Source organism: Caenorhabditis elegans, chromosome V, assembly GCF_000002985.6.
Source record: "Caenorhabditis elegans chromosome V".
NCBI lineage: Eukaryota > Metazoa > Nematoda > Chromadorea > Rhabditida > Rhabditidae > Caenorhabditis > Caenorhabditis elegans.
The window spans coordinates 13,399,243-13,413,145 of NC_003283.11; the positions used below are offsets into that span (position 1 = coordinate 13,399,243).

A 13,903-nucleotide genomic window follows, 5' to 3' on the forward strand; every position below is an offset into this window, starting at 1 on the left:
CTTATAGATTACTGAATTAAAGTTCTAAAACATTTCATTTATTTACAGCCATGTGGGTAGCAACAAAATTTACACTCAAAAATTGCGATTTTTAACAATGCATTGTTGTTCACTTAATTAGTATTCTAGTATGATAGACATGGCTCATGCTCCATAATAATCCCACATTCTAACTTTAATATCCAACTGAACAAATTCTAATAATAAAAATTGTACATGAATAAACACTAGAAAAAATAAATGGATACTCTAGATCAAATAATAAATCAATTGGATTTTTTGGAGAAAGTTTTTTTTTCGTGCACACACACATAAGTAGCATGAGGTAAAAGCTCGGGCCCATACCACATTCTAACACCACCACACGAGAAAGAAGAGTAAACACAGTGTGAGAGTTTGCGTAACTCCTACTGATAACCTCGCACAAAATATATGAACTCTTTGGGATAGATAGAGTGAGTATAGAGAATAAGAGACTACGCAGAACAGTCAGTGGTTGAACCTACTGACAGTAGGCATACACAAACACTGTACTGATCCAAAAGCGCACGGCAGATGGGTGGTGGAAGGTAACCGTTTTGAAATTAACACACTCGAATGCCGTTCAAACATACTGAAGTACTGAAATGAAGAGGGGTTTTGAATCGATTCAGATGGCAGATATTGAATTCAATTCAGACGAATAAATTTTATTCGAAAAGCGTGTCAGGGTGTGGTCAAGTGAGATGGGTGACGATAGCAGGCGGCGGTGCCTTTCAGGTGTTTTTTCACTATTATAAGCTTGCCGCGCGCCGCATTCGCGGGGCCCAACCCATTTGATGAACGTAAAAGCCGTGCAAGAAAACGGAGAGGTTTTAGGGTCGGAATATTTATGCAATGTGTGTAGGTGCCGTTTGTCGTGGGAACCTGGCAGAGGGATTAGAACAACGCAGGCCACTTGAACTTTGAGATTGGAGTCGAATTAATATGATGGTTGAAGTATTGTAATGGTCTGGTGTAAAAGGAGTTTGTTGGCTTTTGGTAACTTTTCCGAAATAAGCGTTATGTGCAGCACTTATTCTTATTGGAATAATTACGTTACCTAGTATAGATAATTTGCATTAATGAAGCATTGTTCTCAATCATTCGATCATTTGTAAACAATTCCTTGTAGATTTCAATATGTTAATCACAATAATGTTTTCAGAAACTTCTATTTTTGGATTTAAAAATAATTGAGCGTATTCTCTGTCAGTCGTAGTTCGATAAGTTTCAAGAAAACATTTTAGAAACAATTTTTAAACTGTGTTGATTATGACATGACATTTGTTGTTTCTTCGGCGCCGATGGGTCTTTTTAGGTAATTATATAATTAAAAATGATGGATTTTATTGATGTTTCGGATCATTTTTGGGGCACTTTCTTGACTAGAAAATACAAAATTATGCATAAAACCTTTAAAAAAGTTCAAAATGTTTCATATATTAAATTTGAACGATATATAGAAAGTATCAAAATCATGAAAACGATCTGACAATGAGGCTCAATAAAAAAATTTCATGAGATCTTCCTGGACGTTTTGAAATATAAAAAACATGCCGCATTTTGGAAAACTGGTTTACAAGGTTATAACAGTACTTTTCAATAGAACAACTTTGAAGTTTATTGGTACATGAACAATGTAAGCCATCAAAGCTGAGTAATTTTGTGCACTTCAAAGTGGAAATAGACACCTTATTATATTTAAGTTCAGTTTAAAGTTTTTTAATACTTACAAAAATAAATAGTTTCAACTTAAGAACTGAAATTAAATAGATTTTGTATTCAAGCTATATAAGTTGAAAAAGAGAACATATTATTATTGTTCAGCTGAATGAAAAAATGCTAGTTGTGGAAAAGTTTTGAGAAAAGCTGTAATTATTTTAAATCACAAATGACGCATCAAAGGTTTGATAAGAAGGCAATCTTGCAAAATATCGATTTATCCTTCTTAAAATAATAAAAAAATGTTTAACGCGACATATTGAGTTCTCGTCTCTCAAACGTTGGAAATTGAAAATTGGCTGAAATTGTCTAATGCACTCTACATTCTTCATATGTCAACCGATTTTCTCTACAATTTTCACAAACGTTAAATCCAAATATATGTTTTAATGTCAGGACAAAAAATTGGATTGATATTTAGAGTGCAACAGAGGGAAAAATAGTTGGTCGTGACTACCAGTGGTGGGCCACGGGGGGCCATAGAGGTATATAGAGAATATTCATGAATAATCATGGTGAGGAGCATCATTTGAATAATTCATACCCACCGAGAGGACGATGAAGAGGACTGGACACTCGCAATACACCCTAAACAAACCGTTAATCTCTACATTTTACATGAATTCCGTGTTCTCAAAAAACTTTTTAAAACATTTCGAATAAATGTTTGAGAAGTAAGTGGGGAAAAGTACAAAATGGTCATGAATAAAAATAAAATTGGGTTCATGAAAATAGAAAAGTGGTGTAGAAGAGTTGGAATGTGGTGGGAAAAGGGGGAAGGGGTGCTCGGAATTCATTACGCGTGATTGATGCAGAACCAAACATGTGGGCCACAACTACGAGGACGACGACGAGAGGCAACGTCCATGAACATCCGGAGAGTTTACTACGCTAACGAGGAAGAGTCAGTAAGCGATTAGGGAACTTTTAGAAGGAAGTTGGAAAGACGTTGATTGGAAGATGTTGAGTTGATTTGTACTTTCAATAGATAATGGAACTATAATATTACCAAATTGGATAAGTTTCAAGGAAGTTTTAGGAAAATTCAGATCTTTGTAGGAGATAGTGGGACATTTTATTTTCAGTGACACAGAGATAAAATTCAGTGAAAAGATTTGGTTGCAGAGAATCGGTTAGAAAATATACAAAAACAAAAATTTGGTGGCACCACTTTGAAATTTGTGGACGGAAATTCTTTTCAATTAGATGTTTCAATGCAAAAATTAATAAATGTATTATATATTTTCAATAATAAATGTATACTCTCTGGATAATGTCATGGTCGGTTTTCTACAAAAATCTAACTTGTTGCATTTTTCTTGAGATGACTCTGATGGTTTTGCTGTTTACAACTTTTTTGTAGCCTAAATCCCAGTTTTACCCAATTTTTGACAAAGTTTAGTCAACGTCTGATTCAAGTTAATACTTTTTGAGCCAAATTTGTGCAAAACACTGGAGCCAAATGCCAATCATATTTTCTCGATGTTTTATTCTGCCTACCGAATTCTACATTCAGTCTAAAAGTTGATCACATTTTTAAACTAAAAAATCAAATCAAAATCGTTCGATTGTAAACCCGGAATGAGAATTGCAAGAAGCAACAATCTGCGACGACGTATGGTGACTGATGGCGTCACATGACTTTGATAAAGTGAAAAAGCAGACAGTGAGAGGAGGCATTGAACCACGGAGAGCATGATTGATACAAAGTCCGAACACACGCATACTAGAGCAAAACGATGGATGTATGTGAGGGCTGTGTGTAGAGCACAAACCCTCAGGCAATGGCTCTGTGCTCTTGGTTCAAACTCTATTACAACGCCGGAAAACTGTTTCAGTGCGTAGTTTTATCACTGCGTCTCCACGTCAAGTACTATTTCTCGAGACTCTGAGTGTGTATATGTCGAGAGGGGGGAAACATCGAAGCAGATGGTGTAGTAGTGAACCCTCCTGTCGGGTTCGAAAAAGAACTATAACTGAACGGGAGGGAAGCGGGGGGTAGTAAAGTTGATTGGTACTCTGTCAGTGTCGGTATTGTTGGGTGTTGTAAATGGTGAAAGGATGGGTGAGTTTACAACTACACCCTCAAGACCACCATCAAGGTTAGGGTAAAGTAGGTTATGTAAACGTTTGAATTTATGTTACGCAAATGTTTTGTTGTAATGCAGATTTTGATGCGTCGACACTGGGGATGTCTTATGAGAAATTCAGAAAATCGGTTCGAGTTTTTCAAATCCTTATCACGAATTTGGAAAAAGTTGGATAAGTTGGTTTACAGCATTTTTATTTTCGATGTACGGATTTTCTGCGATTGCCAAAGTTTGGAATTTTGGTAATAAGATGTTCAACAATTTGGCTATAGAGTTCGTTTTTTTTACAAATGATAGACAGAAAGTTTGAAAAAATGTAGTTATTATTAATAGGTAGTTATGACTGTCATTAAAAATTATAACAATCTTGATATTTTGATATTTCTTATCAGCAATTCGAAAAATGATGAATAACTTGATAGTTTGGCATTTGCGCGAGTTTTAGAATTTTTGAAAATTGAATTGCCGCCCACTCATGATACAGATATCGTTTCAATATACTAATTTCGGAAAAACTTGATATTTCCCTTCAAAGGATCACAATATTTTTCTGAGTGGGTCTCACAACGATCTCAGCAACAATGGTTGTTAGAAGCTTCAAATTTTAAAATTGTTCATTCAAAATGAAGAATAAGAATGAAATTTCATATACTTACTTGTAGAGAGAAGGTCAGGAGTTACAATTAAACATGTATGTATAGCTTATGTAACTAATTTAAATAATTTTGTCTGAAACTCGACTTTTTACAACTTCCGCAATACGCCACGAATCGTTATCTTGATTACATGAATAGTTTGAAAATCAATCACACAGTTTAGATTGTGTGATCAATCACTTGTCATCGTCGTCTAATGACGGTGATGGATTCTGTTGAAATAGCCTACTAATTAAAAATGGTTCATTTCGAAAAAATAACAGTGGTTTTAAATGGGAAGGGATTATTAAAGATATGAACTATATTTTTGGAGAAATAATAACTGTAACTACTGATGTCAAAATTAGTATAAGAATGTAGAAAAGGAGAAATGGAATAGACATTGTCGACAATAAAACACAAGATTCAATAATTTCAATTGAATTTGTTTGAATATCAAAATGATAGCTAACAGAAAATCGTGTCCTAACATCCGTAATTTGCTCATCCAGGCTAGTTTCTGATCGTTTAGCACGTTGATTAAAAGAAACTTGTGTCTTTTGAGAAAAACCTGAAAACATTTAGAAATGTGTTTATTACGTTAGAGTTCTCGAAAATTTCAATCAAAGTTTTTTGTATATTACCGAATTTTCAAAATAGAACATCAGAAAAACACTTTTTAGGACGTCGAAGTAATGACTGGTGAAAACTGGGTTTTCCCTAAAACTGCAACAAAAATGTCACAGTTTCTGAATAGCTTTATTGTGATAGTTGGTAATTCCAACAACATACATATAAGGAGATTTAAAAAATGTCAAAAATGAATTTTTTTGCCAAATGTTCACTAAATTTTTCGAAATCATACCATATGGAGGTGGCCCAACAACGGGTGCTCCACCGCCTTCTACATCTTCACATATTGGTCTCACGCATTCCTGGTCTGGCTCTTTGACGGTAATTGATATCTGACACTGGAAGAAAAGAGCATCTCGATCAGCAAACTTATACACATGAGCTTCTTGCCCAGCGAGTAAGTTTCCCGGATACTCAAGGTTCGACAATAGAAACTTATCAATTGAGCACCCATTCGAGTCTATGAGAAATGAGGTTTCACCTCGTCCATCGTCAACAGAACACGTGTGAACTACCATGCAGAATGAGTCTTCTGAAAACAAACTAAGAATCGTTAGTCCCATGATTTGACTGGTTGCCTTAAATTTTATATTCTGTGTTCATTCATCCACGTATGCACGTTTATGCACAACCTGCTCCCGAAACGATCAATCTTATAAAATAATTACTTCTGCGAAAAATTGCGTGCGCATGTGAGGAGTACTGTAGTTTCCACACCTATCCTACAGTACACCTTGAAGCCGCACTTTGGTGGAATTATTTTATTTTTAGCTTAAGCTCTCACTCTCTTAATAAATATTAATTTATTTATTTATTTTTTTTTTTTTTATTTTTTTTTAAATCATACCTTTTATAAGAATTATCATACCTTTATCATTATCACACTTCCACTGATGATAAACCTGCTGACCTATTAAACCAAATTCTACAGGTTCACCGAACGGACCACCACTAAGGATCTTAAAGTTATACGTATACACGAAGCCAACCAGAAGAGATATTTTTAGTTTATGACGCACCTGATAAGTACAAGTTGGCATTGTCAAATTGACATTATAGCTTATTGTAGAGATTTCATCCACGGATATGTTGTTTGCAACAGTGACTTGGCTCTCCCGGTACAAGCACAACAAATTATAAGTTCTATCCACTTTTGTGATAAAATATGGCTGAAACAGAAAGCGATAAGGAAATATGTTTTATTATAAATAACTAACGTGAAATGAAATTGTGATTGTCGTTCGAACAGCAAGTCCCTTTGGATTCAATACTCGCTGTCTCAGTGCACCACATAATCCTATTTCAATTTCCAAGAAAGCTGAAAGTCTTCCAGTTCCTCTTGATGTACACACTTCTTCCGACGCAAAATCTTTAACAAAGATAACCCCAACAAATGGTTTTTCAGTTTTAATTTGAACTGATATAGTTCTCGAGTCACATTCAACTTGGACATCTCCTGAATATTTTGAAGCAGAGATAAATTTATTACTGAAAATAGTTACCGTATAAAGAATTTTGAATAGGAACAGGATTTACAGCCAGAGTAGCTAGGAGAAGCTGTAGGACAAGATGCATGTCTTCCAAATGACAATCATACTTTGATGATTCTGAGATCAAGAACCCTTTAGGAAAATAGTCCTCAAGTGTTCTTCTTATTTCTTTATTGTCCATATCTTAAACCGAGATATTAGATTGCAGAATAGGTTGTATCCAAGAATAGAGGGGAATTAATGGAGGAGCACTGTGAATAACCAGCTTTTATATTCCATAGAATTTTGGTTTCATGTTTATTGAAACCCTTTGTTTCAATATCAAACTGCTCCTGGAGGAATAATACTTTCCAACTTTTCCAGACATCTTTTCTTAAAAATTACCGTAATCAATTCCAACGATGCTCCGATATTTCGCAAGCGCGTGTTGTTTAGCCATTCCAAATAATCAACCAATTTTGTTTGTTTTTTGTTTTTTTTTTTAATTTATTTTATTGCTATTCGTTTTTTATTTGTTGTTTCATATATATATTAATTTTCCAAACTTGTCGTTAGTGTTTTGAATACCACAATACAATGAGGTTTTGCTATTTCCAACATTAATTCTCTGGCAAATCTCTGCGTCTCGCCCAATCCAAATTTTCGGTATTTTTTCGATGTAAAACAGAAAAGGAACTTTTAAAGTAAAATAATTTCGAATTCAAATAATGTATAGTTTTCTTTTCAAATTTTATTTTTATAATCCTCATGCTTATTGCATAATTCCAAACATCAGTTTCTCTGGCACCAATGAAACAAAATTCACAGATTATTTTTCTTAAAGAAAACTGTCCAAAGAACACTTTTACTTCTTTAAAAGTGAGGGAATAACTTTTGCTGTCCGCTCATTCCTGATGCGACTGACCTCGATTCAGGCCGCATCGACAAGTTGTCTCTTTCTCTAACCCCTTTGCATCTTTCTTTTTCTTGTACAATTCTTAGTCCACAGTCGGTATATGCCATTTTATCGTTCTAAATTAGAACTTCTAATCTTTCAAAACTTGCACTTTTTGCAATTTTCTCAGTGCTATATATTCAAATTCAGAGAAAAATGTCGGATTCGTTTGCCAATGTGCCAGGAGGATCACAAAAGCTCAACTCCGGATATAACATTCCATTCGTCGGATTCGGAACGTACAAAGTTACCGGAGAAAATGTTCCGCCAGCAATTGATGCAGCCCTCACTGCCGGTTATCGGATGTTTGACACGGCAAAGTATTATTTGAATGAAAAGGAATTAGGAGAAGCATTAAAGGTAAATTTTTATATTTTTATTTCAAAGATAAATTATGTTTACATTCTCTTTGTAATCAAATCTTCTTTATTCAAAATTTACAGATTCTCCTGCCTAAGCATGGATTATCTCGTTCTGATGTGTTCCTGACATCCAAATTCTTCCCAGAAAGCAAAAATTGTCGAGAAGCTTGCCGTGGATTTGTCGAAGAATCTCTACAATCTCTTCAAACCGACTATATCGATATGTATCTTGTTCACTATCCAAAACCGAATGACTCTGACAATGATGATGTGAATAACGCGGAATACCGGAAAATTGCATATGAAGTGCTGGAAGAGGCTAAAGGTTTGAAAATCAGAAATCTATTGGATTTTTCATTAATTTTATTATTTTAGCTGCTGGCAAAGTTCGTTCCATTGGAGTTTCAAACTATGAAATTGTGCATTTGGAAGAGCTCAAGACATACGCCAAGGTGCCGCCATGTGCTAACCAACTGGAGTATCATCCACATTTTGCAAGAATTCCACTTCAGAAGTACTGCAAGGAAAAAAACATTTTCTTCCAGGTTAGTTTCGATATTCTGGGGAAAACTCGTTTTATATAATCAATTTACAGGCTTTCTCCTCACTTGCAAGACACGAACCAAAGTTAATTGAAGATCCAGTCGTCGTTGAATTAGCTAAGAAGCACAATACATCAGTTCCTGTAAGTTTAATTAATTCTCAGACTGTATTCAAACAATTATACCTTTTTTCAGCTTGTACTTCTCGCGTGGGCTCTCCGCCAGAATGTTGGTATCGTACCGAAGTCGGTGACCCCATCAAGAATCGTAGAAAACTTCAAAGTAATCGATATTGCTCTGACTCCAGAAGATATTCAATCGTTAACAGCTCTTGATCGTGGGCAGCACTACATTCGTTGCACCGGATGGCTCGTCAAGTAAATGGCTTATCAATAATTGCAGTTTATTTCATAATCATTTTTCCCACATTGTGATATTTCCCTCTTTCTTGTGACTCTAACATGAAATTGAAACTTTTTAATTGTATGACGTCAGTTTTCCACTCTCGCAATATTCCGCTATAATATCTTTAGTTTCGTTTAGAAAATTTTTTAAAAAAATTATTTTCAGATGTCCATAAAGTTGAACACTGGTTACGATTGCCCACTGATCGGGCTCGGAACTTATAAAATTATTGGAGATCAGGTTCTCCCAGTTCTCGACGCTGCTCTTACAGCCGGATATCGACTGTTTGACACTGCAAAAGTTTATAATAATGAGAAAGAAATTGGAGACGCATTGGAAGTTTGTACTCAAGCGTGACGGAATATTTTTAAAAATTCAAGTTTAAGATCCTTCTTCCAAAGCATAATCTGAAGAGAGAAGATATTTTTATCACTACAAAAATGCATCCCAATACCGTAGAAAATGTGAAAAAGTTGGTGGATGAATCGTTGTCATTGTTGAAAACTAGGTAAATATACTTAGCTCCTGCTCCAATTTACAGAATAATATTTTATCGATTTTCAGCTACATCGATATGTATCTCATCCATTACCCGAAGTCATTTGACTATGGAGACCAGGATCCGATGAACAAGACTCTACGAATTGCCACGTGGAATGATCTCTGGGAGTGTAAGAATGCAGGAAAGATTCGATCTGTTGGAGTTTCCAGTTTTGAAATTCGCCATCTGGAAGAGCTTAAAGATCTCGGAAAGGTATGAGTTACAGGCTCGAAATTATTTTCTAAAATCCAGCATTTTTGTAGAACTTTCCTCCATGTTGCAATCAAGTTGAATATCATCCACACTTCACGCGTGAAGAACTCAAAAATTATTGCAAATCAGAAGGAATCTTTTTTCAAGTAATTTTTTCTTACTTTTGAAATAAGCGAAATACAAACATTTCTCAAACGTCTGTTAAGAAGCTTTAAAAAAATGCAAAAATCAGCCTCTGAGCCAATCTTTTGAATTTCGCCTGAGAATGGCAAATAAATTGAAAAAATGTGTCTCAAAATTTTTATTTTAAACAGAAAAACAATAGAACATAATTTCTCGTTTTTTATTGCTATTTATTATGATTAAAATCGAAAAAATCGACAAAGAAAATATTAATTTAATTAACTAATTGTCCGAGAGGAGTACACGGCCGAGAATCACAAAACTCATTCACGCGCGAAATTCAAATTAGATAATTGTGGGGTCAATTTTCAGCTCTTTGAAGCCCAATAACTGAGTTTTGAGAAATATTTTTCAAGTCATAGTCACAAAGCCACAATTTAAAAACACGTGGCAACATTTTGGTTTTTTTAATTTAAAAACATATATTATTCAGGCATTTTCCTCACTTGCCAGACACAATGAGACCTTGTTGTCCTCGGAAATTATTACAAGATTGGCAGAGAAGTATCATGTTCCAAAAACAGTGAGTCAATCATGGAAAAACACAATTTTAAATTGGATACATAATCTAGTAATTTAATTTCAGACGGTTCTCTTGTCTTGGGCGACGAGTCAAAAAGTTGGAATCATTCCAAAGTCCACCAATCCGGAAAGACTCGCTCAAAATTTGAAAACAGTTCTGCTGGAAGAGGAAGAAGTGAAGAAAATCTGCAACTTGAACCTAGACAAGCACTACGTTCGAACAACTGGATGGCTTGTATTGTAGTGTTAAATTCAATTCCTATTAGATTCCTTTGTTATATAAAATCGTTGTTCATGTTCAATTGTTTCTTGTCGTAATAGGGGAAAGCGTAAAGTCAAACCAAGATGAAGTTAGGAGTATATCTCTTATCACACCCCACAAAGCAATTTCCGTTTTGCAACAAATTCTTTCGATCATTCAAGGTTGAACCTATCATTTAATTGCAAAGAGGATAATGTTTATCTCTTGTGCAGATAAAACGAGACTAAAAGTTTAAATACACTTTCCCAATGGCATGGGAAAACCGTCTACAGAAACGGATATCGAGATCTTTCGATAGTGAGAATATTTCAAAGAATAACGAACAATCTTGCATGTTTTGAATAAAATAAACTGGATAAATCATTTGAACAATTAGAAGCAACCACTGATCAGATTTCTAAGAACTTTGGGAGGTGATAAGAGCTGAAAAGAGGTTCAAAAATACGGTTACTAGTCTCGACACGAATGAAAATTGTTATAGGAAGTGCGCTTCAAGGAGCACAGAGAAAACAACAGGGAGAAGGAAACTACCGTACCTTAGGGCGAGCACTCCTTTTTGCAGTCTTCATCAAAAAATTCCATCGTGTCGAGACGGTTTTCTATTTTTTTAAACTTGAAGAATAATACAAGTTATTATAAAACTTTAAACTTGAAAATTTAGAATTGAAGCTTTATAAGTCTATGGAATACTTTCCCAGGTTTCTCAGAATCCAGTACATCGTAGTCTAGATTCCAAAACAATACTGCCACATTTTAAAGTTCCCATATCAATCATCTATTTTCTCATGCAGATTCCATTCTTCAACGCTTTCTTCCACATAATTTATTTCATCACACCGATCACATCATCTTCAGAAGCTTCAGACATATTATGTATTGCGCCAGAACTTGTACCATTGCACTCATCTCGCCACATTGACCACCCAACACATAACATGCACTTTTTTCGATTTAATCACTTTTGCCTTCGATTGTTCGTAAGAGTCGTCAAGGGAAACGCTTGCGTAACGAAAACGTGTCTCTGATCTGGGTGCCCGTTGGCGCGCCACACAAAGCCAGAATTTGATGAATTATCGGCGACGATAAGCTTTCGCCGAAAAAATTACGTGTACAGGTGTCACTGACACTGTCTATGTTCTCTTCTGGAGGGCGGAGTCTTCAGAGTATTGTTTCAAAGTTTCGTGACTCTCCGTGGTATGCACACTGTCTCAAATACGTTCAGGTTTTGCCATTGGGAAATGAGTGAGTGTATAAAAGGTTCGAAAAAGGTTAGGAAAAGTATAGTCCTCTTTTGACTTTCAACATTTTCAACATGCAAAAGATTGTCATTTTCTTCGCTGCTATCGCTGTTTCCCAAGCTTTCCTTCTCCCATCCGGAGGAGGAGGAGGATGTGGATGCGCGTAAGTTAATGTTTTAAAAATGCTTCATTTCTTTAATTTTTAAAATCTCCCAGTCAAGTTTAAGAACTAATATTTTAAGCTCATTGATCTCAATATCCTTATATTTCCAGTCCACCACCACCACCACCACCATGCGGATGCGGAGGACCATCTCTTCCACCACTCCAACTTCCACGCTTTGAGCTCCCAAGACTCTCTCTTCCATCCTTCGGAGGAGGTGGTTGCGGAGGACCAGCTCCATGCGGAGGAGCCGCCCCAGCCTACGTTGCCCCACCACCAGCTGCCGGATACGCCGCTCCACCACCAGCCGGAGGATACGCTACCGCTGGACGCAAGTAAACAGTGTGAACAAGACGAATAGGAATTATTTACTGCATTTTTCGAACTTATTTTAATATTTACGTCACTTGTGTGTTTGTACATCTATGACAATTTCACCTCTCATCATTCCAATCGTTCTCAAATTTTGTCACCTGTTCAGCAATTTCATACCAAATAAATGGTTTTTTCTCTAAAAAAATATTATCGGTTCAAACCTTACAGCAAGAAATATCAAAGAGAATCGAGGTTGAGAACACACTGTTTAAAACACAACAGATTGTAATAAGAGATAAATTCTATCCCTCCTTTATCAGTCGAGATACCTGCGTTCTGGAAATTTAGTTCAATATGTCAGGATTATCACCGTCGAAAGCTATTCCAGATTCCTTAAACCTGCACTTTCCACTATAACAGCTTAAAATATCAGGCAATGTAATGTCTTGACAAAAGATATCAAATTGAATTTGAAGAATTGTCTTTACACTGACATTTAGGGTTTCAATGGTATTCAAGTTATTCCGTATTTCGTCATTTTTGGAAAGCATAAGCTAACCCATATGATCTCATAGGCATCATGTGAATGTGTGACACGCATTGTCATCATCACATGGAACACGAATTCTAAATAATCAAGGGTAAAGCTTTAATGATCAAGAGACCTTGTAAGAGATGAACTAATTCTTGGAGTATTTTTTACATTCACTAAAAGAAATAGTGATATTTTAATTATGAAGATTTAAAGATTGGCACTAAATTAAAGAAAAAAATAAACGCTATCACATAATTGACAATTTGATGTTTTTGGACTTTCTATTATTAATTGGTATTACATTAGCGCCTATGTTATGGAGTTTCCAAATTCGTGACCTAGAATGATCCGTCCGTCACTGGCTCTATCGAGAGAAGACTGAATGCCCAGTCACACTTTCGATGTGGCAGAATATTTATTTTAACTATTCCAACAATGATTTTAAGGAAACGCAAATACATTAGAAGTGAATAACCTATGAGTTGCCAAACTAGAGTAATAGGAATAAAGGCGATGTAGGCGAATTTTTCTATTAGACTAGGATTTTTCTGAAAACACCAAATTTTTTATGAAACTTCTTGAAAACTTCTCAAAAAAAGTAATACTAGCATTTCGACTACACCACCTCTATTCCTACTACTCAACACGATTTTCGTTCAATTTAGAGCTGGAGTTGCGTCAGTTAGGAAGTAGTTAAAACTTCTAAATAATTAAATATAAAACTAAACTTCCCAAAATAAACATTCAATTTTTTGCAGCCAAAAGATTGTGATTACTCGGTTTTCGCAACTAATAATAATATTGGAAACCGACCAAAAAAAACATTAATATATTTTTTATGATTAATGAATTACCTGCCAAACCCTAGACTGAAAATTGTAAAACAATTGCAGTGTTTTATCTGGAGTGTATTTAGTAATTTTGCATTTTTGTAAATTTCTTAAAACAACATCCTACTGGCGGTACGTTTAATAGAATAATAATATTTTGTTCTGATTGGTACAAATTAATATTTTTTCAAAGTTTACAGTTCTGCCCAGAGAAACTTCCACAATTTATTTTAACTAGATAAAATTTTCCAGCCTGAACCACTTCCT

The 13,903-nt window shown here is 35.2% G+C and overlaps 4 protein-coding genes and 2 non-coding genes across 6 annotated transcripts; 3 read left to right on the top strand and 3 right to left on the bottom strand.

Annotated features, from left to right (window-relative positions):
• Positions 1-4,718: 4,718 nt before the first annotated feature.
• On the bottom strand, positions 4,719-6,872 carry cutl-1 (ZP domain-containing protein). Its single transcript, NM_073920.4, has 6 exons — positions 6,604-6,872; positions 6,319-6,557; positions 6,121-6,270; positions 5,970-6,060; positions 5,334-5,633; positions 4,719-5,039 (listed from the first exon to the last, which is right to left on the bottom strand). Exons 1-6 carry the CDS (start codon positions 6,770-6,772, stop codon positions 4,789-4,791), a joined length of 1,200 nt encoding a protein of 399 aa, NP_506321.3. The 5' UTR covers positions 6,773-6,872; the 3' UTR covers positions 4,719-4,788.
• 21ur-14700 lies at positions 6,210-6,230 on the bottom strand. The gene has a single exon (NR_069887.1).
• A 701-nt stretch (positions 6,873-7,573) lies between the features above and the next one.
• On the top strand, positions 7,574-9,023 carry F53F1.2 (NADP-dependent oxidoreductase domain-containing protein). The gene is made up of 5 exons (NM_001392640.1): positions 7,574-7,885; positions 7,969-8,212; positions 8,263-8,432; positions 8,483-8,572; positions 8,625-9,023. Exons 1-5 carry the CDS (start codon positions 7,682-7,684, stop codon positions 8,808-8,810), a joined length of 894 nt encoding a protein of 297 aa, NP_001379192.1. The 5' UTR covers positions 7,574-7,681; the 3' UTR covers positions 8,811-9,023.
• F53F1.14 lies at positions 7,980-8,687 on the bottom strand. The gene is made up of 4 exons (NR_069888.1): positions 8,615-8,687; positions 8,496-8,570; positions 8,334-8,404; positions 7,980-8,196 (listed from the first exon to the last, which is right to left on the bottom strand).
• F53F1.3 (NADP-dependent oxidoreductase domain-containing protein) lies at positions 9,000-10,590 on the top strand (the record flags this gene model as incomplete). The annotated part of the gene is made up of 6 exons (NM_073922.5): positions 9,000-9,173; positions 9,221-9,342; positions 9,399-9,588; positions 9,639-9,734; positions 10,205-10,294; positions 10,358-10,590. The coding sequence occupies 6 exons, from the start codon at positions 9,000-9,002 to the stop codon at positions 10,535-10,537; spliced, it is 852 nt and encodes a 283-aa protein (NP_506323.1). The 3' UTR covers positions 10,538-10,590.
• Positions 10,591-11,834: 1,244 nt separating this feature from the next.
• On the top strand, positions 11,835-12,472 carry F53F1.4 (uncharacterized protein). Its single transcript, NM_073923.7, has 2 exons — positions 11,835-11,956; positions 12,067-12,472. Exons 1-2 carry the CDS (start codon positions 11,868-11,870, stop codon positions 12,293-12,295), a joined length of 318 nt encoding a protein of 105 aa, NP_506324.1. The 5' UTR covers positions 11,835-11,867; the 3' UTR covers positions 12,296-12,472.
• Positions 12,473-13,903: the final 1,431 nt, after the last annotated feature.